Below are 21,611 nucleotides of genomic sequence, written 5' to 3' on the forward strand. Positions count from 1 at the left end.
GCATTGCAGGCACATTCTTTACCATCTGAACCATTAGGGGAACCCCCAAGATGCAAATCAGAGCTCAGAAAGCTGGACTTAACAGAAGAGTGCATCAAACCAGGAATCATTTCGAAGTCTGTAGCAGTCTCCCAGGGGCTATTAAGCTCACGGTTTACTTTTTGACTGCATTCTATTTTCTTGAAAATCCTTTATTTCCCACTTATTTATTGACTAGAGACATCGGCACCAAAACAAAAGAAAAACAGCTGGGGGAGAGTGATCCTCCAGCCGCTAGTCTTAAAACTCCATAGCAGGCAGTGATTCTCTGGAGCGGGGATCTGAACACTCCTGTGGACCAGCGGTTAACTGAATCGCTTCCTCTTCAAGGGGTGCCCGCCCAGAGTGGGTGGACTCTTTTGGCTGCTGCACAGAGGAGCCGCCACATCTTATCTTCCCTGGGGGAGTGGCTGAGGGGCTGTGGGCAGCACTCCCAGGACAGGCCCCTAGGCATCGCACACAGGAGTCAGGAGCTTTGCAACAAGATGTGACAAACACCTCCGCTGTGTGAGGTGGTGTGGGGTCTGCCCAAGAATAAGAGATGTCAGAGTGGGCAGAGACCCTATGACTCACAGAGTCCAGACTCACGAGTGGCCACTGGCTGCCAGCAGGTCAGGTCCGGCACACAGCCGTGTCCGGTCGGCTCCTAAAGTATCTTTGTTGTTGATGCTATTTAGTTGCTAAGCCATGTCTGACTCTTTGCAATCCCATGAACTGCAGCACACCAGGCCTCTCTGTCCTCCACCATCTCCCAGAGTTTACTCAAATTCGTGTCCGCTGAGTCGGTGATGTATCTAACCATCTCATCCTATGCTGCCCCTGCTCCTTCCGCTTTCAGTCCTTCCCAGCATCAGGGTCCTAAAGCATCTTTAGAGATTTTTAATTCATGGCCAACATTTTAAATTCTGGAGGGTTATGTATTAAAAATTCAGATTTCTGGTTCTTTTTTTTTTTTTTTTTTGGCCACGCCTACAGCATGTGCGATCTCAGTTCCCCGATCAAGGATTGAACTGAGTGTCCTGCAGTGGAAGCAAAGAGTCTTAAGCATAGGACCACCAGGGAAATCTTCGGGCTTCTCTTGCAAAGATCTGGCAACATTAAGTTTGTTCTCTTGCTTGTCAATAATCGTGCAGTGCCTGCTCCCTTCATGGCAGTGTGGTCACCAGCCTCCATTCACCTGGGTCACTCCATGCATTCCTGTTACCTACATTGAGTCTGCCGCCCTGATCCCCCCTACCCTAGACCTGCCCTCAGGGAGCTCATAGTGAGGATCAGCAGCTAAAAGAGAAACGGAAAGGAGATGAGGGAAGACAGAATGCCAGAGGCATCCAGTCGTTCCCGGGGAGTCACCAAGGGCAGGCTTGAATGGGTTTTAGGTGAGGTTTCAAGCATAAGAAGAGTTTGGACAGTTTAATCGATTTGGCCTAGAAGAGTGTGGGCAGCGTGTTCCTTCCTGGCTAACAGCGGATCTCTTGTAAACAGCCCAGAGCTTGGAGGTGAACTCTCTCTGCCACTCACTGCCTGGTCTGGAAATGACCCCTGTAGGGTGTGGTGCAGAAATGGGCCCCAGGATGGGCTGGAGTGGGATCTGCTCCACGGTCAGTGAACTAAATGATTCATGTTCCCCAACATGGCCAAGGAGAGGCTCTTCCCCGGCTAAGCTTGCATTCCAGCTAATGGAGAGTTATCATTAACGTCATACCCACTTCAGAACTGAAAAAATAACAATGCATTAAAAATAGATCCCATTTTCAATCGGATGAATGTGAGTCTCTGGAATAGCTTGTGAGCAGCCTCATCTGACACAAAATGGGCTTTGGTTCCAGGCCCTTCATGCTGCCCTGGGCAATGGGTCTCTGAGGACTCCCAGTGGAGCCTCTGGAGCCTGCTGTCCAATATGGCAGCCACCTGCCACAAGTGGCTGTTTAATTTTAATTTCAAATTAATTAAAATCAAATAAAACTAAAAATACAGTTCCTCAGTGGCACGAAGCCCACGTCAAGTGCTCAGTAGCCATATGGGACTTTAGGGAGGCTGGTTTAAACAGAATTCAGGCATTCCTGGCCAAATTCCACCAATCCTAATTCCAGAAACCCAACAGCATCCAATATTAGACACAGATTCAAAGGTTTAGACCTGGAGGTGTGGAGGTCAGCACCCTGCAAACATTTGCACTGATGTCATGATGCAGCTAGGAAGGGGAGGCGTCTCATCAATTCACTCACTCCTTGACTCACCAAATCTTCACTAGATACCAACTATGTGTGAAGCATCATGTAGATACAGAGTGGAGGTATAACACATCATCTGTGCCCTCAAGGAGTTTATGGTCATAGGAAAAAGAAAACACAGAAACTCTTTACAATCATATAAGACAGAATGAAAGAAGTATTTAAAAGTATAAACAAGATACAGAGAAAATGTTTGTTTCAACCAAGAAAACCTGGGAAGACCTCACAAGGGAAGTGACTGCTGAACTCTCCCTTGGTAGGAAGAGTAGAATTTTAGTAGACCACTTATTTATTTGGTAGATTATTTAAAAATAATCAGGGCTTCCCAGGTAGCTCAGTGGTAAAAAAAAAAAAAAAAAAAATCCACCTGCCAAGGCAGGAGACACGAGTTCAATCCTTATTCCAGGAAAATTCCACGTGCCATGGAGCAACTAAGCCCGTGCACCACTACTGAGCCTGTGCTCTAGAGCCGGGAACTACTGAAGCCCGTGTGGCCTAGAACCCATGCTCCACAAGAGAAGACGCTGTAATGAGAAGTCCGAGCACCGCACCCAGAGAATAGCCTCCGCTCGCCACAAATTGAGAAAAACCCACGAGCAGCAATAAAGACCCAGAGCAACCAAATAAATAAATAATAAAAAATAATAATAATCAGGGGACCTCTCTGGCAATGCAGTGATGAAGACTTTGCACTTCCACTTCAGGGGGCCTGGGTTCGATCCCTGGTCAGGGAACTAAGATCCCAAAGGCCCTGAGGTTGCATGGCCAAGGTAAACAAATACAGTAAATAAATTAATTAATTTCATTCAATTAAAAAATAAAAGTCATCAAAGAATGCCCTGGTGGTCCAATGGTTAAAATACCATGTTTTCAATGCCCAGGGCACAGGTTCAACCCCTGGTTGGGGAATTAAGATCCCTCAAGCCAAGCGGCACAGCCAAAAATAAACAGATAAAATAAAAATAAAGACTTGCAAACTTGAGAACATCCGCCAAGACTGGGAAACTATAAAGAGTGATGTTGTTTTTAAAAAATTATCATAAGAACCGGAGCAAAGGCACGGAGGGATGAAAGAACAGCGTGCCCTGACTGAGGCGTCAGCCTAGGGACGGTTGTCGGGGATAAAGAGGAGCGTGGGGGGTGGGGTTCATCAGGAAAGGCTGAGTGCCATGCAAGGAGTTTGAACTTGCGTGTGAGCAGTAGGGAGCCAACTCAGGTGCTTGTGAACATTCATCACCACATATGAGGGCCCCAAAGAGTATTTGGGGCCCGGGTCTGACAGCAAGAAAGTGTTGGCTAGTTGGATCCCAGTTAACAGAAGGTAGGACAGCATAGACTCCCCAAAGCCCTTGCTAGAGACAAAAAGCAAGTAAGTGCCCAGAGAGAGGGTACCCAAGTGGCGGTGAGAGTCACTGCCCTCCATTTCTGTTAGCCAGGGAACTCTCATGCATGCCTCAATTCAGCAGTGATTCTACCAGCAGACATCCCATGGTGCCTGAGCAATGTTACGGCTTCTTTAATGATCCAGAAGTTTCCAAGCTTCGGGGTCCTGAGCCACTTAGTCGCTGGCATTACCTGCACACCCACTGCGGGCAGCCCTGTCGGGTGAGAGACCTCAGCCTCAGGTGCAGGGGAGCACCGCACCGCCCGCCGGTGCCAGGCTGGCCCAGGGGCCAGTCCTCAGTGGAGGGTCAGAGGGTGAGGCCACCCACTCCTCACAAGACCCCTCCCCTGTGTCTGTGGCTCTCAGACGCCCCGGAGACCATTAGCACCTCTCTGGGAATGTCTAACTGAAGACAATTTCTAGCTGGGATCTGTTATAATTACCAATTAGGTCTGATTATAATTACCTCTCGCTGCCATCCCTTACCTGGCACCCAGAATAGGACAGGGCCCTGCAACAATTAGCAGTGAGTCTTTCCTGATACGCTGGCTGATTAGCAACACAATTGCGGGGTCGGGGGGTGGGGGGTGGTGGGGAAGAGCCTGACTTGTTAGAGGGAGGCTGCTGTTTACCGAGGAATCAGTAATCAAATTAGATTAAAATTAATGAGGGGGGAAACTCAGAGTGCAGAAATGCAGTTTTTCCCCTCAACCACCTCTTTTTGTGTGTCAGTTGATGACATCATTTAGGGGAAGAAGCTGAATTCCCCTGTGCTTCTCCACCTCAGGTTTTTGGGGTTCAGTGACCACCCCGTCTCTGCCCAGAGTGACGCAGTGGACGTGATCAAAGGACTCACTGCTGTGTGAATGTGGGAAAATCACCTGAGCTCTCTGAGCCTCAGCCTCCTCATCTGTGAAATGGGGACAGTGCTTGGCTCTGAGCCGGACACCTGCCCCAATTATGTGCAGGACTTGGGGGTGGGGAGTGGGGGGATGGGGGTAAAGGTGCCAAATACCATGGCTTAGTTTTCTGGGAATCTCTGGGCTCAGTCCCAAGCTTGGCCCAGAGAAAGTGCTGGAGGAGGAACCACACTTAACCCCCACCCAGGACCGATAGGGAGGACTCTCCCTTCCCCAGAGCAGCAGGCCAGCATGGAGAAGAGATGCCAGCTGAGATGGGAACAACCATCCCTGGGCACTCTCACCCCTTCACCTGCTGGATAAAGTGACAACCTCCCAAAGTGGTTCACCATAAAGAGAGGAAACCTGGGAGCCAGCTGTGCATCCTTGAGGAAGTGAACTTACCTCTCTGGGCTTGAGCATCTTCACCCATGAAGAATCTTCCAGTCTCCCTGAGCAGAGGGAGGCTCTAACAGCCCTGGAAGAGTGCAATGTGACCATTACACAATCCGTGGGCCAGTGCCCTGAGGAGACCTGAAGGACTTGTTTAAACCACCCAGATTACCAAGCGGGTCCACCCATCGCCTGCTCTATGCTGGCAAGAGACAGCAGAGATGTCAGACTCACAGAAAACAGCCCTTCTTGTTGTTTGGAGAGAGGAACACACGCACGCAAGCACACACACACAGCCAAACAGGTCCTAGACTCAGGTATCTGCAAAGGTCACACACACACACACACACACCCATGTAAAATTTGCTAATTTATGCAGCTGCTCGGCTGATCATTTGACCTGCTCCCTGGAAGGATCCTGGGGGAATCCAGGACTGTCTTTACTCCACCATCACACCAGCTCCAAGAGCGAGTCCCCTGTTCCCTCCACCCTTGGTTCCTTTCCAGCAGGAGCCTTCTGCCCTCTCGGGCCCCCAAGAAGGAGCTCTGGATGATCATGTCCCTGGGGAAGGGGCCCCCCAGTTCCCAGGGACTCATACAGACTTAGGACCTCTACCTATCTCCCACTTCCCCAGCCTTGGCACCCATGCCTGCCACCCCAAGAAGTCACACACCTTTCCTAAGGGTTCCTGTTTGGTGCTGACCTGGAGGAGATAGGAGTCCACAGCTAGACCTCAGTCCCTTGATATCCCCACTGGTTTAGTCTCCTTCTCCAGGACAACCCCCTCTTCACCTCCGCCCCAGAGGTCTTCCTTCCTGTTGCCTCCATCACACCCACCTTGCACTCTGAACTTAGCCAAAGATTTGGGTTCCCATGTGGTGAGCAGTGAGTTGGAATGAGCTGAGTGACAGAGCAACATGGACTTATCGTCAGACCTCTGAGCCCTAGTGCCGCCTGCCCTTGTCCACATCACTCGGCCTCTCTGACTCTCGGTCTCTCATCTATAAAATGAGGATTAAGAATACCTGCCCTACCAGTGTTCAGGGTTATCGTAGAAAGGTGTCTGTGTGTGAGAAGGCGCGTGACGAGCAGCATGGCGCCTCACAATGTTTTAGCACAGATACCGTTGCAAAATCCCTGCCGGTTCTCTGTTGCTACATAACAACTCATCCCCAAATCCAGGGGCTTAAAACAGCAGTGATCAGTTATCAACTCTCATAGTTTCCACAGATCAAGAAGCTAAACCCAGCTCTGCCAGATGGTTCCGGCTCAGGGTGTGTCATGGCCATCAGACCCGCAGAGAGGTTGGGTCGTGTCAAAGTCTGCTTTACTCGTGTGTCTGGTAACTAGGCTGGGAAGCTGTGAACGGCGAGTGGCGGGGGGTGGGGGCTGGGGTACCAGCTCCTCGACCTCTCCCTCCATCTCTATGTGTCTCTCCACGTGGTCTCTCCAGTGCAGTGGCCTCAAGGCACTGAACTTCTTACATGGCTGCTAGGGCTTCCTAGTAAAGAATCTGTCTGCAATGCAGGATACTCGGGTTCGATCCCTGGGTCTGGAAGATCCCCTGGAGAAGAGAATGGCAACCCACTCCAGTATTCTTGCCTGGAAAATTCCATGGACACAGGAGCCTGGCAGGTTACAGTCCATGGGATCACAGAGAGTTGGACACGACTGAATGGCTAACACTTTTAGGTTTCCAAAGCACATGTCCCGCCTCCAGAGGTAGATGTACCAGAAGTGCCCTGTGGCCCCTGGGATACCTAAGCAGGGTGGGGCCTCGCCCACCTGGCCCTTGCTCAGCCATCTGCAAGGGGAGCCCCTTCCCTGCCTCTCTCCCTGACATAGAGCCCACGCCATGAGCTCCCACCAGCCATGGCATGCTATGGCCGGAATCCATGTGTGGGCACCTGCCGACCACACTGGGCCGCCTTCTGCAGGGAGGTACTCTAGGGCTGGGGGTTGGGGGAGGGCCAGGCAGCAGACTCCTTTCCTGTCTCCAGGGTTTCTGGGGAGCTGGGATTTAAGATCAACAAATAGGAGGTCAGTTTCCCAGGATCCCGAATCCAAATGTGGCTTTGACTGGCTGACTAGGCTCCAGGTTCTCATAGTGAATTCAGAGTCTGAGCGGGCTCGGGGCATGCAGCCATGGAGTGGCAGGGCTCGAAAGGCACTGGGGGCCAAGAGCGTCCAGCTTAAGACCCACCTCCCTCCGGCCTCAACTACCCGCACCTCGGGGTCTCCCATCCAACCCATCCTCTCCTAGGCATTTGCCACCCGATTCGCTCACTTCCTCTGCATGGAAGACTCCTCTCCTAGCTCCTCCATGTCCCCACCTGCCAGCGGGCCCCTCCAGGCCTCAGCCTTCCTTCCCCAGCCTCTGTTTTAGGGTCCCTTCTAGGTTCCCGGCGTCCTGCACTCCCCGTAACGGCCCTCCCCACACAGTCTACGTTGGGCGGGTCTCTCCCCACCCGGACTACACGGTCCCTGTAGTCAGGGACCAGGTCTCCCTGCTCTCTGCACCCAGCACTGAGCCCAGGCCCAGCAGACGGCAGCTCTCAGTGCAGTTCACACAACAGATGAGTGACCTCCCAGGTCACCATTAGCTCAGCGAGTTTACCTTCCGCTGTGACTGTCCAGCGCATTCTGGGGCTCATTCAGGGTCCTGTCGGACTGAGTGAGGCGCGGCCACAGGGCTAAACAAGCCGGGTGCCCACTGTTCCTTTCCAGCCTGCTTCCCTCCTCCAGCTTGGCCAGCATTCCCAGCAGGGGCACACAGCCCTCCACATCCATCTTGAAGAAGTCATTTCATCTTTGAGCTCCAGTTTTCTCATCTGATATGCATGCATAGTCACTTTAGTCGTATCTGACTCTTTGCGACCCCATGGACTATAGCCCACCAGGCTCCTCTGTCCGTGGGATTCTCCAGACAGAATACTGGAGTGGGTTGCCATGCCCTCCTCCAGGGGATCTTTCCAACCCAGAGATCGAACTTGAGTCTCCTACGTCTCCTGCACTGGTAGGCGGGTTCTTTACCACTAGTGCCGTCTCTCATCTGATAACTGGGCATAATAGTAGCTGCTTGTCTAAAAGGTTGTTATGGGGACTTTTCTGGTGGTTCTGTCATTTAAAAAATAACAAAAACTCATTGCTTCCAATGCAGGGGGCACGATCCCTGCATTTCGATCCCTGATGGAGAAACTTAAAATCCCTCATGCCCTACAGCACAGCCAAATAAATAATAAAAGGTTGTTTGAAAATCAGATGAGTGCAGGGCGTCGACGTGTTCCTTGGACTGTGAAGGCAGGTCTGAAGAGAAGCCGGGGTCTGTCACCGGGTGCGCTGTGTGCTTCCCGAGAGAGGGGCTGGCACCCGCTCCTTCCCAGCTCCGCACTCAGCCATCAGCTGAATTCATACAGCTCTGCTGACGGCATGTCAGCAGCTCATAACTGGCTGTAATGGGAGAATTTACACCACAAATATGGCCAGACACCACAGTCAGGGTTTTTTGGGTGTGTTGTGTCATATTTACCATCTGACTTGGGTGTGTTTACCATCTGACTTCCCTGGTGGCTCAGATGGTAAAGCGTCTGCCTACAATGTAGGAGACTTGGGTTCAATCCTTGGGTTGGGAAGCTCTCCTGGAGAAGGAAATGGAAACCCACTCCAGTATTCTTGCCTGGAAAGTCCCATAGACGGAGGAGCCTGGTGGGCTACAGTCCGTGGGGTCACAAAGAGTCAGACACGACTGAGCGACTTCACTTTCTTTTCTTTTCTTTCCTGTGTCATGTTTGGAGAGCTGGGTTGACAGCACACCCCTGCCCCGGCCCCTCCCCTGGCTTAGTCTGTGAAGAACAAGTCTTCCCGTCCGTCCCCACTGTTCAAAGAGGCTATGTGTCATAAGTGGAAGTGCCCTGAATTCTTTAGCAAAACCAGGCTGGAGAAGTCCCAAGTGTGAGCCTTTATTTCCTGTGACTAATGTCCCTTAGTATAATCAGCCTTCATCATAAAGCAGGCAGGAGCAGTGACAGACCTGTGACTCACACCGGGAACCGCGCCCGGACTGGAGAGATTGAGGCTTCGCCCAGCAGCCTCCCAGGGGCCTGGATGTGGGCCCTGGAGAGCACTCCTGATTCAGACCCCAGGCCATCCCAGAGGGTTGGGATGATGAGGTTGAGCCCCAGGGGGCCTGACCCGGATCCAAGGGCTACCCCTCATTCATAGGTGGCCTCGGGCATCCCATTTAACCACCTGAGCCTCCAGGGATGGGCAAGAAGAGGAAGTAAGATCCTACCTTGAAAGCCACTCAGTTCAGTTCAGTTCAGTAGCTCAGTTGTATCCGACTCTTTGCGACTCTTCACTCAGACTCACATCCATCGAGTCAGTGATGCCATCCAGCCATCTTATCCTCTGTCATCCCCTTCTTCTCCTGCCCCCAATCCCTCCCAGCATCAGAGTCTTTTCCAATGAGTCAACTCTTCGCATGAGGTGGCCAAAGTACTGGAGTTTCAGCTTTAACATCATTCCCTCCAGAGAAATCCCAGGGCTGATCTCCTTCAGAATGGACTGGTTGGATCTCCTTGAAAGCCATTGGAAAAGTATAAAGTGCCAACCCAATACAAAGCAGGGACCGTGGGTGCAGAAAGGGTCTTCCAGCAGGGCGGGAGAGCTGGATGCAAGTCCATCCACCCCTGTGCAGGTGGGAGAACTTTGTATTCATCGTGTATGTAATTAGCACTATGCTGTTCAGATTAAGCACCTACTGTGCATCATTGCTTTCCTGGGCACTAAAGATAGGACAGTGAGCAAGACAGAAAAAGTCACTGTTCTCGTGGAGCTTCCACCAATGTAAGGAGACACATCAAAGAATTTGATGCCTTTGATCTGTGGTGTTGGAGAAAACTCTTGAGAGTCCCTTGGACTGTAAGGAGATTCAGCCAGTCCATCCTAAAGGAAAATCAGTCCTGAATATTCATTGGAAGGACTGATGCTGAAGCTGAAGCTCCAATTCTTTGGTCACCTGATGGGAAGAGCTGACTCCTTGGAAAAGACCCTGATGCTGGGAAAGATTGAAGGCAGGAGGAGAAGGGGATAACAGAGGATGAGATGGTTGGATGGCATCACCAACTCGATGGACATGAGTTTGAGTAAGCTCTAGGAGTTGGTGATGGACAGGGAAGCCTGGAGTACTGCAGTCCGTGGGGTCACAGAGTCGGACACGACTGAGCGACTGGACTGAAAGAGACACACAGACAAATACTACTACATTTTGAGTGTCATAAAGCAAAACGAAGCAGGGCGAGGAGGAAGAGAGTGCTCGAGCACAGGTCCGATTTCGTATGGATAACCCTGGAGGGCCTCTTTTAGGAAGTAACCCGTCACCAAAGACCTGGAGAAAGAGAGGAAAGTAAAGGAGCAAACGTGGAGAAAAGAGCATTCCAGGCCGAGGTGGGGCAGAAGTGGGTACAGCAAAGTCCCCTGAGGTAGGAGAGTTCCAGGAACAGCAAACAGGCCTGCCTGGCTGATGCAGTGTGAATAAAGGAGAGAGTGATGAAGGTGCAGTCGGAGAGAGCAAGATCTTGTGGGCTCTTGTAGATCACAGTAACCATCTCAGATTTTCCTCTGCTTAAGACAGAAACCACTCAGGACTTCCCCTGTGGTCCAGCGGTTAAGACTCCACCTTCCAATGCAGGGGGTGTGTGTGCAATCCCTGGTCGGGAAACCAAGGTCCGATGTGCCCCAGGGTGCAGACAACATTTTTTATAAAAGGAAAGAAAAAGAAGCCACCAGAAACTTTGAGGGGAGACATAATGTGAAACAGGTCGTGCTGGCTGCTATTTTGAGACGAGATCAGGGGAGACTGGGATTGGGGAAGGCGGAGGAGAGACAGAGGGAGCAGGAATGAATGCAGAAAACCAGTCCGGAAGCCCCTATGTGGACCAGGCGTCCTGTCGTGTGACCTGACGGGGCAGCAGTAGTACAGGTGTGAGAAGCGATGAGATCTGTGTACATTTCAGAGGTGGACCTAGAGCAACTGGGGTGTGAGGCACAGAGCGAAGTCAAGGGCGCAGGAGGGTGTCTGGCGCGAGCTGCTGGCGGGTTCATTTGCCATCTGCTGAGACCTCGGGGGTAGAAACCAGTGTCCTGTGCCTCAGGCAAGGCGGGGTGATGTCTTCTGTGAGAAGAGTGGTGAGAAGGGGCGGGGCAGGCCCCCCACACACAGGCTCACTGAACAACCAGACCTCTGAGCTCCCCTCTTGCTCCACGGGCCTGACTGGAACACCAACGGGGCCCCTCCCTCAGTGGCCACCCCTGCCTCCCACCCTCCACACAACTTGAGAACCACGGGTCCGAGAGCATACATGGGGTCTCCTCATCCCGAGGTATCACCCAGCATGTGGGAGGCTCTGAGAAGGAAGCCCCGGGGATAGGCCATCATCCAGACCCTTAGGAAATTCAGAGCCTGCCGGGGGACACGACAGGGACTTCTCTGGTGGTCCATTGGTTAGGACTCCCTGCTTCCACTGCAGGGAGTGTAGGTTCAATCCCTGATCCCACATTCTGCTTGGAGTGTCCAGAAAAAAAAGAATCTGTGGGACAGTGAGGGCTGTGGACAGTCAGGGGAGGCTTCGGAGAGGAAGCAGAACTTGGGTCTGGAGGAGGAACCACTGTGGGATCAGCCAGAGAGGGTGGAGGGCCCTGGAGGTAGGCAGCAGCGGCCGGGGGGCTCACATGCAGGGCCTTTGGTGGTTCAGAGGACAGGAGAGGTTGTGGCCAGGCGATCAAGGGCCTTGACATCAAGGAGTAGGTTCAGGTCTTTTCTGCAGTCGGGGGCACCCCAGGAGGACTCTGAGAAGCAGAGAAGAGGGTGCACAACGCCCTCGAAGCTGTCCACCTCTACCTGCGTCCACTTCCTCCCCTCTATTTCTGCACTGGCTCCCAGCCCCCAGCTGGGCCAGGTTCTGAGCAGCAGGGCTGCAGCCTGCCCAGACGATGGGAAATAAACAGGGCTGGGCCAAGTACGCAGCACCCCTTGTGCCCAGCCTGGCGGCCCTCGCTGAACCTCACCCTTTCCAGGCACCAGTTCAGAGCGTCTGCCCACCTGGCTTCTCCCTGCCTCCCCGCCCCTGAAACCTGGGGCCTCCTGACCTGATTAGGGCGAGTGTCACCACACGAGGCACTTGATGGATGGGCTCAAGAGTGGATGCTCGTCTCTGTCTGCAGGGCCTCGCAGCCCATCCATCTTCTCTTGGCAGCCTGCTCCCGCCCCAGTGCTCACCTTCCGGGGACAATCCTAGGCTGACGTGGGCCCCAAGGACTAGCCTGTGTCTTGTCCCCCACCAAGGACAGGAGAGAGGGACAGCTTCCTTCCCTGGAGGGTATCAAAACAGGATCAAGGTTGGGGTGGTGCACAAAATGTAAGGGGCACCCCACAACTCAGTAATCTAGATGACTATTTTAATGCAACCTTTTAAAAAAAATCAGAGATGATACAAAAATGATATAAAATCAAGTGATATAAAAATCACTATTTTAAAAAATTTTTTAATCTTTAATTTCTGAAAAAAGTATCAAAGCATTGAATGTGGGAGGAAAAAAATGTGTGCCCCTAGTTCCATGATTCTACATATTTTTTGATGGTTAATTTTCTTTTCAGAACACTGAAGTACTTGAAAAAATATTGGAACATTTAAAAGTAGGTGTGTTTAAACTCACAAGATTATTTCAAACTGAAGTATTTTATTTACAGCAAAAATAGAGTTTATTGTCATTTCGCTTTCCTGGCTTTGATGGAAGCAAATGCATCAATGATGATAATAATCTGCTTTCCTCTTCTTTTCTCATTTTCAGTTGGAAAAAAATGGCCACATTTGATCATTTCTCATGACCAAGTGACCATCTTAAGTCTTTTTAAATTAATTTCAGTTTAGATAAAGAGCCTGCCTTTATTTAAAATTGTGATGTTTTGTTCACTGTGAATATTTTTGCATTCGTTTTGGTATTATTTTGTAATTTTCATTCAACTATGATTTCTCTCCATTTCTGAGGTTTTTGGCAAGCCCGTAAATTTCATGCCCAGCCTTGGACAACCTGCCCCCAGCCAGAAAAGGGTTCCAGGACCCCCGGGCCTGGGGGAGGGGGCCCTGGGAATGAGCCAGCTCTAGGGCAGCCAGCAGTCACCGTCACCATGAGTCTTGGAGGGAGGAGCTGGCTGGGGATGGTGAGTGTAAGGTTCAGGTGGGGCCACTGCTTTGGGCCTAAAGTTCGAGATCCAACTCAGATTCTGGCTGTGTGACGTCAAGCAACTCTCTGATCCCTGCTCAGCTCTTCGCTCCTGAGTCCCAGAGGGCTGTTGAGGGTGGCCCTCCCCTGCCCTGCTCACCTCACTGGGTCATGATGAGGTTCAAGGTAAACCATACGAATGACCGCCCCCGTGCTGGGCAGCGAGGGCAGCCAAGGCTATTCCACAGCCTCTCTGTTCACTCAGTGCAGCGTCAGAAAGTTCTGCTTCATGTCTAACTTCTTTCCTCTGCCCTCCCTCCCTGGTCCACCTTTTCTGGAAGACGAGCCTAGAGGGCCTATTTAATTCTGCAGCCAGTGGCTCCGAGCCGCAGCTCCGCGTCAGCCACCTGAACACCCCTCTCTTGAGCATGGAGTGGGAGTGCTGGGGACTTAGAACAGTAAGGGCCTGGTGTCCACCGTGCATGGCTCACCTCACAGCCCTTCTCAGCACCTTGACACCTCGCCGCGAGCACCTGTGCAGGCACACGCCACTTGTGAGGAAAGGCTCTTTCCTGCCAGAGTTTGATGGGAAACCTTACAAGCTGCCTGGCAGCTGCTCCCCCCTCCCCACCCCAGCCCCTCGTCCCTCCCAGAGCCCTGGCCTCTGCTCTTGTCTGCCTTCTTCCTCCTCAAAAGGAAGCTCCTCTCAGAAAACTAGATGGACAGAGCTAATTGGGAGCCAGGAAGAAGAAACTTCAGGCAAGCTAATGAGCAAGCCTGGAGTGGACACGAGCCCAGAGGGGCTCTGGGAAGCCATCCGGTCCACCCCCTGCCTCGGGGCCATGTGGCCCGCCACATGCAACTCATCCCTAACAGGAGAAAAAAAGACCAGCTCTGGCCATGAAAAAGGATGAAATAATGCCATTTGCAGCAACATGATAGGACCCAGAGATTATCATTCTAAGTGAAGTAAGTCAGACAGAGAAAGACAAATATCATATGATATTGATTACATGAGGAATCTAGAAAAAAAAAAGATATAAATGAACTTATCTACAAAACAGGAACAGACCCACAGACTTGGGGAACAAATTTACAGTTACCAAGGGCAAAAGGTGGGGTGGAAGGGTAGATTGGGAGTTTGGGATGGACATGTACACACTGCTGTATTTAACATGGATAACCAACAAGGACCTACTGTGTGGCACAGAGAGCTCTTCTCAGTACTCTGTGATGGCCTATATAGGGAAAGAATCTTTAAAAAAAAAAAAGTGGACATATGTGTATGTACAACTGATTCATTTTGCTGTACACCTGAAACTAATACCACATTGTTAATCAACTGCTCCAATATAAAACAAAAATGTAAACCTGAAATTATCACAGCATTTTGAATCAGCTATGTGTTAGTCGCTCTGTCATATCTGACTCTTTGCGACCCTGTGGACTACAGCTGGCCAGGCTCCTCTGTCCATGGGATTCTCTAGGAAGGAATACTGGAGTGGGTTGCCAATCCCTTCTCCAGGGGATCTTCCCAACCCAGAGATCAAACCTGGGTATCCTACATTGAGGGAGATTCTTTATTGTCTGAGCCACCGGGAAAGCTTACCCCAATACAAATATAAAAACTTTAAATTTGTTTTTAAATAAAAGTATTTTAAAAAAGAAAACAGGCTCTAGAGAGAGGCCTGCCACCTTTCCCCTCTCTGGGTCAGTTCTTCCTAACATCTAACCTTGCTCCCTCGCAGGGCACTTGAGCCCCTCTTCCCTTTCAGTGCAGGTGGCGACTCCACACTGACCATCCTCTATGTAATTGAGCACCTGTGAGTGACCCACTTTGTGACCAAGGCCAAGCTGAGGGCTGTTTCATTCAGGGAAAGCCCTGCCCATCTCTGGCTGTTTCATGTAGGGAAAGCCTTGCCCATCTCTGCCCAAGGCTACGACCTATGAATGCAAATGAATTTCAATGGGAGTCAAAAGTAAACATCATCATTTGAGTCAGTTGCAGTGAGGTGGCTGAACCTGTTATACAGAGCGAAATGTCAGAAAGAGAAAAACAAATATTGTATATTAACACATATAGATGGGATCTAGAAAAATAGTACTGGTGAAGCTATCTTCAGGGAAGGAATAGAGGCACAGACGTAGAGAATGGACTGTGGACACAGTGCGGGAAGGAGAGCGTGGGGTGAATTGAGAAAGCAGCATGGACATGTATACACCGCCACGTCTGAAACAGATGGCCAGTGGGGAGCTGCTGTACAGCACAGGGAGCCCGACCAGGTGCTCTCTGATGGGAGGTGGGGAAGGAGGTTCAAGAAGGAGGGGACATATGTGCAATTATGACTGATGTGCATTGATATATGGCGGAGACTACAACAACACTGAAAAGCAATTATCCAACTAAAAATAAATAAAGTTCTTTTAAAATAGAATAAAAGTGGTCAAAAAGGAAAATCGCCTTGGCTCCTCTACTCCCCTACACACACACACACACACACACACACACACACACTCACTCACTCACTCAAACGGTGTGTTCCAAAGTCAAATGCAAATGATACTTTCAATTATGTACCAAATCTGGACCATCCATGCCTCTGGCCATGAACATTAATGCCCATCACGGAAGCCGACAGTGGCTTCAAGACACATCCAATACGCTTCACTTCAAACCAGCCCTGAACACCTCACACACCCACTTCTCTGAGCAGCTGATGGGCTCTTCCCCAGCGACACGTACGTATGCAGCGCTGATTCCTACGCGGTGACAGTGATGTAGATCAGAGCTGAAACCCATATATTCTGATCGCAGGGCACTCCCAGCCACTCAGTGCTGTCCTGCCTCTCTTTATGGAGTGTGCACAGAACCCTCAACAGTCGGTCAATTGCTAATCAAATAGAAAGGGATACCTTAGAAGGGAGACAGAGGAAAGCAGGGAGGTGATTAAGGATCCAGGGGTCGTTAGGCGTAGCTGACAGGGCCCAGAGAGAGGGATGGTTGATGGTGGAGAGTAGAGAACACAGAAGGTAAAAAAAAAAATTTGTCCAATGTCTCAGAAGTTCAGGGGACACCAGCTGTCCTGGGTTCCATTTTGTGACTCCAATCCTTCTTGTTGTTTAGGCAGTCAGTTGTGTCCAACTCTTTGGGACCCCATGGACTGTAGCCCTCCAGGCTTCTCTGTCCATGGAACTCTCCAGGCAAGAACACTGGAGTAGGGTGCCATTCCTTCTCCAGGGGATCTTCCCGACCCAGAGATCAAACCCATGTCTCCTTCATTGGCAGGCAGATTCTTTACCACGGAGCCACCTGGATGGCTCCCAGTAGCCAATCCCTGTGCTGCTGCTAAGCTGCTAAGTCGCTTCAGTCGTGTCCGACTCTGTGCGACCCCATAGAAGGCAGCCTACCAGGCTCCCCCGTCCCTGGGATTATCCAGGCAAGAACACTGGAGTGGGTTGCCATTTCCTTCTCCAATGCATGAAGGTGAAAAGAGAAAGTGAAGTCGCTCAGTCGTATCTGACTCTCTTAGCGACCCCATGGACTGCAGCCCACCAGGCTCCTCCATCCATGGGATTTTCCAGGCAAGAGTACTGGAGTGGGGTGCCATTGCCTTCTCAGAGCCAATCCCTGTAGTCATCTGCAAATAGGCAAAGCCCTAAAACTGGCCTGTGAGTCCACACGGAGTGCCAGTGGGGCCAAAGGAGTCCTCAAGACATCTTAGTGTTCATTAGTGTTTCCGGACCTGCACCTCTCCAAACACCCCCATCTGGAGGCTTTGTTTTTCCTACCCAGTTCTCCTTCTTGCTGGCTTCTAGTTTTACCCTCCACTCATTTACTCAGTACCCATCTCTTGAGCACCGACTCTGTGCAAGCTCTTGGCTGGGGCAGGAGAGACAAGGAGGAATACAACGGGCCTGCTGCTCTCCGGAAGTCACCCCTAGCCAGACCCCTCAGTCCAGTCATCCGCGAGATCCAGGAGCTCCACAGGAGCCAAGGAGAGGCTCCCACCCAGCTTCGCCCACAGCACTGGCTGAGGAACCGGTTCACACAGGGACGAGACTGCTCCCTGCCTCCGATACCGGGCCACAGTGTAGAGGGGCTCATGCGAGGCACTTCAGCAAAGCCTGAAGGTCACGCCTGCGCCCTCAAGTCAGGAAGGAAGAATGGGTGTTCCGAGAAGAGAGAGTAGGTGCTCCCTGAGCCCGTAAGTAATACAGTGTAATTAGCTATAATCACCATGCTGTACATTAGAGCCCCAGAACTTGTTAACCCTACAACTGGAAGTTTGTACCCTTTGACTGACATCTCTTCCGTTTTCCCCACCCCCAGCCCCTGGTAATCACTCTACTGCCTGTTTTTCAGAATTCAGCTTTTTTTAGATCCCACATATGTGATATCATACAATACTTGTCTTTCTCTGTCAAACTTATTTCACTTAGCACAGTGCTGTCAATATTTCATCCATTCAATATTCATTCATTCAATATTTCAAGTTGTCACGAATGACAAAATTTCCTTCTTTCTCATGGCTGAGTAGTATTCCATTATATATATGTTTTTCTTTCTCTATATATAATACATATAGAGAACTAATACAATTCAATAGCAAAAAAACAAACACTCAAAAGTAAAACAGGCAGAGGAACTGAATACAATTTTCCAAAGAAGATGTACAGATGGCCAACAGGCCCATGAAAAGGTGCTCAATATTGGTTATAATCTGCTGCTGCTGCTGCTAAGTCGCTTCAGTCATGTCTGACTCTGCGAGACCCCATAGACAGCAGCCCACCAGGCTCCCCTGTCCCTGGGATTCTCCAGGCAAGAACACTGGACTGGGTTGCCATTGCCTTCTCCAATGTATGAAAGTGAAAAGTGAAAAGTGAAGTCGCTCAGTCGTGTCTGACTCTTAGCGACCCCATGGACTGCAGCCTACCAGGCTCCTCCGTCCACGGGATTTTCCAGGCAAGAGTACTGGAGTGGGGTGCCATCGCCTTCTCCAATCGGTTATCATCAGGGAAATGCAAATCAAAGCCACAATGATATGTTACTCCCCACCTGTTAGAATTGCTGTCATCAAAAAAGGTGATAGATAGCAAGCTTTGACAAGGATGTGGAGAAAAAGGAGTCTTTATATACTTTTAGTAGGAATGTAAATTGGTGCAGCCCCTATAGGAAACAGTATGGAGGATCTTAAAAAACTAAAAACAGAACTACAATGTGACCCAACAATTCCACTTCTGAGATACATCCAAAGAAACTGAAATCAAGATCTTGTAGAGGACTTCCTTGGTGGCCCAGTGGATAAGAATCTTCCTGCCAATGCAGGGGACACAGGTTCGATCCCAGGTCCGGGAAGATTCCACATGCCATGGAGCAGCTAAGCCCCTGTGCCACAACTACGGAGCCCACGAGCTGCAACTACGGAAGCCCGTGTGCCTGGAGCCTGTGCTCCGTGACAAGAGAAGCCACTGCGGTGAGAAGCCTGCGCGCTGCAATGAGGAGTAGCCCCCTAGAGAAAGCTTGACACAGCAGCGAGGACCCAGTGCAGCCAAACAAATAAATAAGACCTTGTAGAAATATTTGTACTCCCATGCTCACAGTACCCAAGAAGGGGAAGAAACCCAAGCGTCCGTCAACAGATGAACGGGTAAAGAAGATGTGGTGTATACCTATAATGGGACACTACTCAGCCATGAGGAAGAAGGAAATCCTAACATTTGTATGGAGCCACAAAAGATTCCAAATAGCCAAAGCGAGCCCGAGAAAGAAGAAAAAAATCTGGAGGTATCACTCTTCCCGATTTCAAACTATACTACAAAGCTATAGAAAAAAGAAAGAAAAAGAAAGAAAAGTAAAAAAGCCTATAGTAATCAAAACAGTATGGTCCTGGCATAAAAACAGACATATAGACTAATGGGACAGAATAGAGAGCCCAGAAATAAGTTCATACATATACAATCAACTAACATTTGACAAGAGAGCCAAGAATATTCAATGTGGAAAGGACAGTCTCTTGAATAAATGGTGTTGGGAAAACTGGATAATCACAGACAGAACAATGAAATTGGACCCCCATTTATAGCACTCACACAAATGAACTTGAATTAAAGACTTAAACATAAGATTTTGAGACCCTAAAACTCCCAGGAGAAAACATGGGGGGAAGCTCCTTGACAGTGCTCTTGGCAGCAACTTTCTAGATGTGACACCAGAAGCATAAGCAGCAAAAACAAAAATAAATACGTGGGATCACTTGCAACTAAAAGGCTTCTGCACTGCAGAGGAAACCATCGACCAAACGAAGAGGCAATGGGAGAAAATGTTTGCAAGTCACATACCTGACCTGGGCCTTGTGGACACCCTGCCTCCACCCCAGGGAGCACCCAGCACATGGGGAGAGAAGGTAGCCAGCCTCCACCTCAGCACCCCCAGCTCGCAGTCCCAGCTGCCAAGGACCTCCTACACCCCGCAGCATTCACGTGTCCCCTCGTTCAATCCCACACGAGGAGCCCATGGTAGTTCCACTTTACAGATGTAGAAACTGAAGCTCAGAAATTCACAAACTTGCTGAAGGTCACCCAGTGAGGAGGCTCCCAGGTCTGAGAGCAAAGATGGTGCCCACTTCTCACCCCCATACCACTTCCCTGGGGCTGGAGAGACAGGGGTTGGCAGCCCCAAACCCAGCCCACCGACCCCAGCAAATGCAGCTGTAGAGGTGACTAGAGGCAAGTGGGGCGTCGTTTCCTGCCCTGGAGAATCTAACCCAGAGCACAGAGTAGAGCCAACATCTTCTTCTGGCCAAACCACTCAGCTCTCCTCCAAAAGGGCAGTATTCTGATACAGAGCACACCAGGCCCAAAACCAGCCCCAGTCCCACTCCCACAATAGTGATGAGCACCCCCTGCCCAGGCGCACCCCCTGCAGTGGGTGCTGTGAGGGCCACCCTGAGTCTCCCTTTCAGGATGGAAGAACTCCTCTCCCCCAACTGCTAGGCTGTGGGGTGGCCAGCTCTCTGCTGAGCCCCCTCTGGGGATTACCTGCGGCCAAAGGGAGGAAGCCCTCCCCCAGTGACTGGCCCCCGCAGGGCAGAGAAGCCAGCCTGCCCTCCTGGGATGGGACAGCCCGAGGGCCCCCCACGCAACGTCACTGCTTCTTGTTGGGATCCACTGAGATCTCCAAGGTGCCACCCCCACAGCCAGATGCCCTTCTGTCCAGTCCTGTCTCCCTCTTCCCCGGAGCTGGTCCCGACAGGCCTCCCCACTAAGCATCCTCAGGTCTCTGTCTACTGTGCTGCCCCTCACCCACACCCTCCCCAGGGGGAGGATGAGCATGACTCGATTTCCCTGCGATGGCAGAGAGGGCTCAGCCTTCTCCCGTTCCGCATGGCAGCACCCTGGCAGATCCTAAAGCAGAAATGTTCGCCTATAAAATGCACCCTCTCCGTATAAAATGCGAGGCAACGCTCACCAATTTCTGTGGAGAAATGTGGGCTCTCTCTGTGAAAAATGAGGAAGATAGGAGATTTCAAAAATATCTATAATGCTAAAGTTCGGATGAGCAGTGAAATGCTTTCTGTAATGAATTCAAAAAGAATTGCCCTTTTTCGAATTTAGAGGCTTGTGCTTTTTCAAAAACAGACTCAGAGCAGAGAAAGACTTTGACTTTTTTTCTCTTAGGATGCTGGCAAATAGTGGATTTGATAAATTTGCATAAAGTTGAAAGGTACGTTTAGTGGTTTTCTGGGATTCCCCGAAATGAATTTTGGTGGCAAGAAGCCCAGAGAAAGCATTGTGATTTTTTCCCCGCTTGGCATGCTGCCACTTGGCTTTACGGTTCCCCGTGACAAGGGACACTGTGTTTTCTCTTTTTCTCTGCTCCCATTTATCTTGCTTCCCAAGTGGGTGTCTTGCCCATCACCAGGCTTCATCTCTTCTCGTCCTCTCGTCCTGCCCGTCCGTCCCTGTGTTCCAAACCGAACTGTCTTCATCACTTCTCTGTCTTCTCGTCTTCCCCACACTGCTTCAGCCAGCTACCATAGGAACAAACACACAGTTTTATAATGCAAAAATCAGTATTCCTAATCCCCCATGTAAAAGCCAATTATTGCGATTTGGTGTGTTTATTTTTTAAGCTCCTTAATAAGGTGACCCTCTCCCGCATGCCCCTCAATTTCCTGAAGCTACAAGTATTAGTCAGGAAGGTTCCACTGGCCTTACTTCCCTCCTTAGTGAAGCCACAGATTCTTTTTTTTAATTAATTTTTGTTGGAGTAGAGTTGCTTTACAATGCTGTGTTAGTTTCTGCTGTACAGCAAAGTGAATCAGCTCCACATGTATGTGCATGCCAAGTCGCATCAGTCGTGTCCCACTCTGGGACCCCATGGACTCCAGCCTGCCAGGCTTCTCTGTCCATGGGTTCTCCAGGCGAGAATGCTGGAGTGGGTT

The 21,611-nt window shown here is 50.5% G+C and overlaps 2 protein-coding genes across 10 annotated transcripts in view; one reads left to right on the forward strand and one right to left on the reverse strand.

Annotated features, from left to right (window-relative positions):
• The window catches only part of KIRREL3 (kirre like nephrin family adhesion molecule 3), a 604,223-nt gene that overhangs the window by 529,178 nt on the left and 53,434 nt on the right, over window positions 1-21,611 (forward strand). The window lies entirely within an intron of this gene.
• ST3GAL4 (ST3 beta-galactoside alpha-2,3-sialyltransferase 4) overlaps window positions 20,822-21,611 on the reverse strand; it is a 111,079-nt gene continuing 110,289 nt past the window's right edge. For all 7 annotated transcript variants that reach the window (XM_086383717.1, XM_086383721.1, XM_086383719.1 and 4 more), the window contains exon 11: window positions 20,822-21,197. In XM_086383717.1, the coding sequence (XP_086239843.1) occupies window positions 20,841-21,197 (357 nt within the window). In that variant the 3' untranslated portion in view covers window positions 20,822-20,840. The remainder of the gene's footprint in view (window positions 21,198-21,611) is intronic.

The sequence above is a fragment of the Bos grunniens genome, chromosome 29 (assembly GCF_055505025.1).
Source record: "Bos grunniens cultivar Pamir isolate PY7600 chromosome 29, Bosgru_T2T1.0, whole genome shotgun sequence".
Taxonomy (NCBI): Eukaryota; Metazoa; Chordata; class Mammalia; order Artiodactyla; family Bovidae; genus Bos; species Bos grunniens.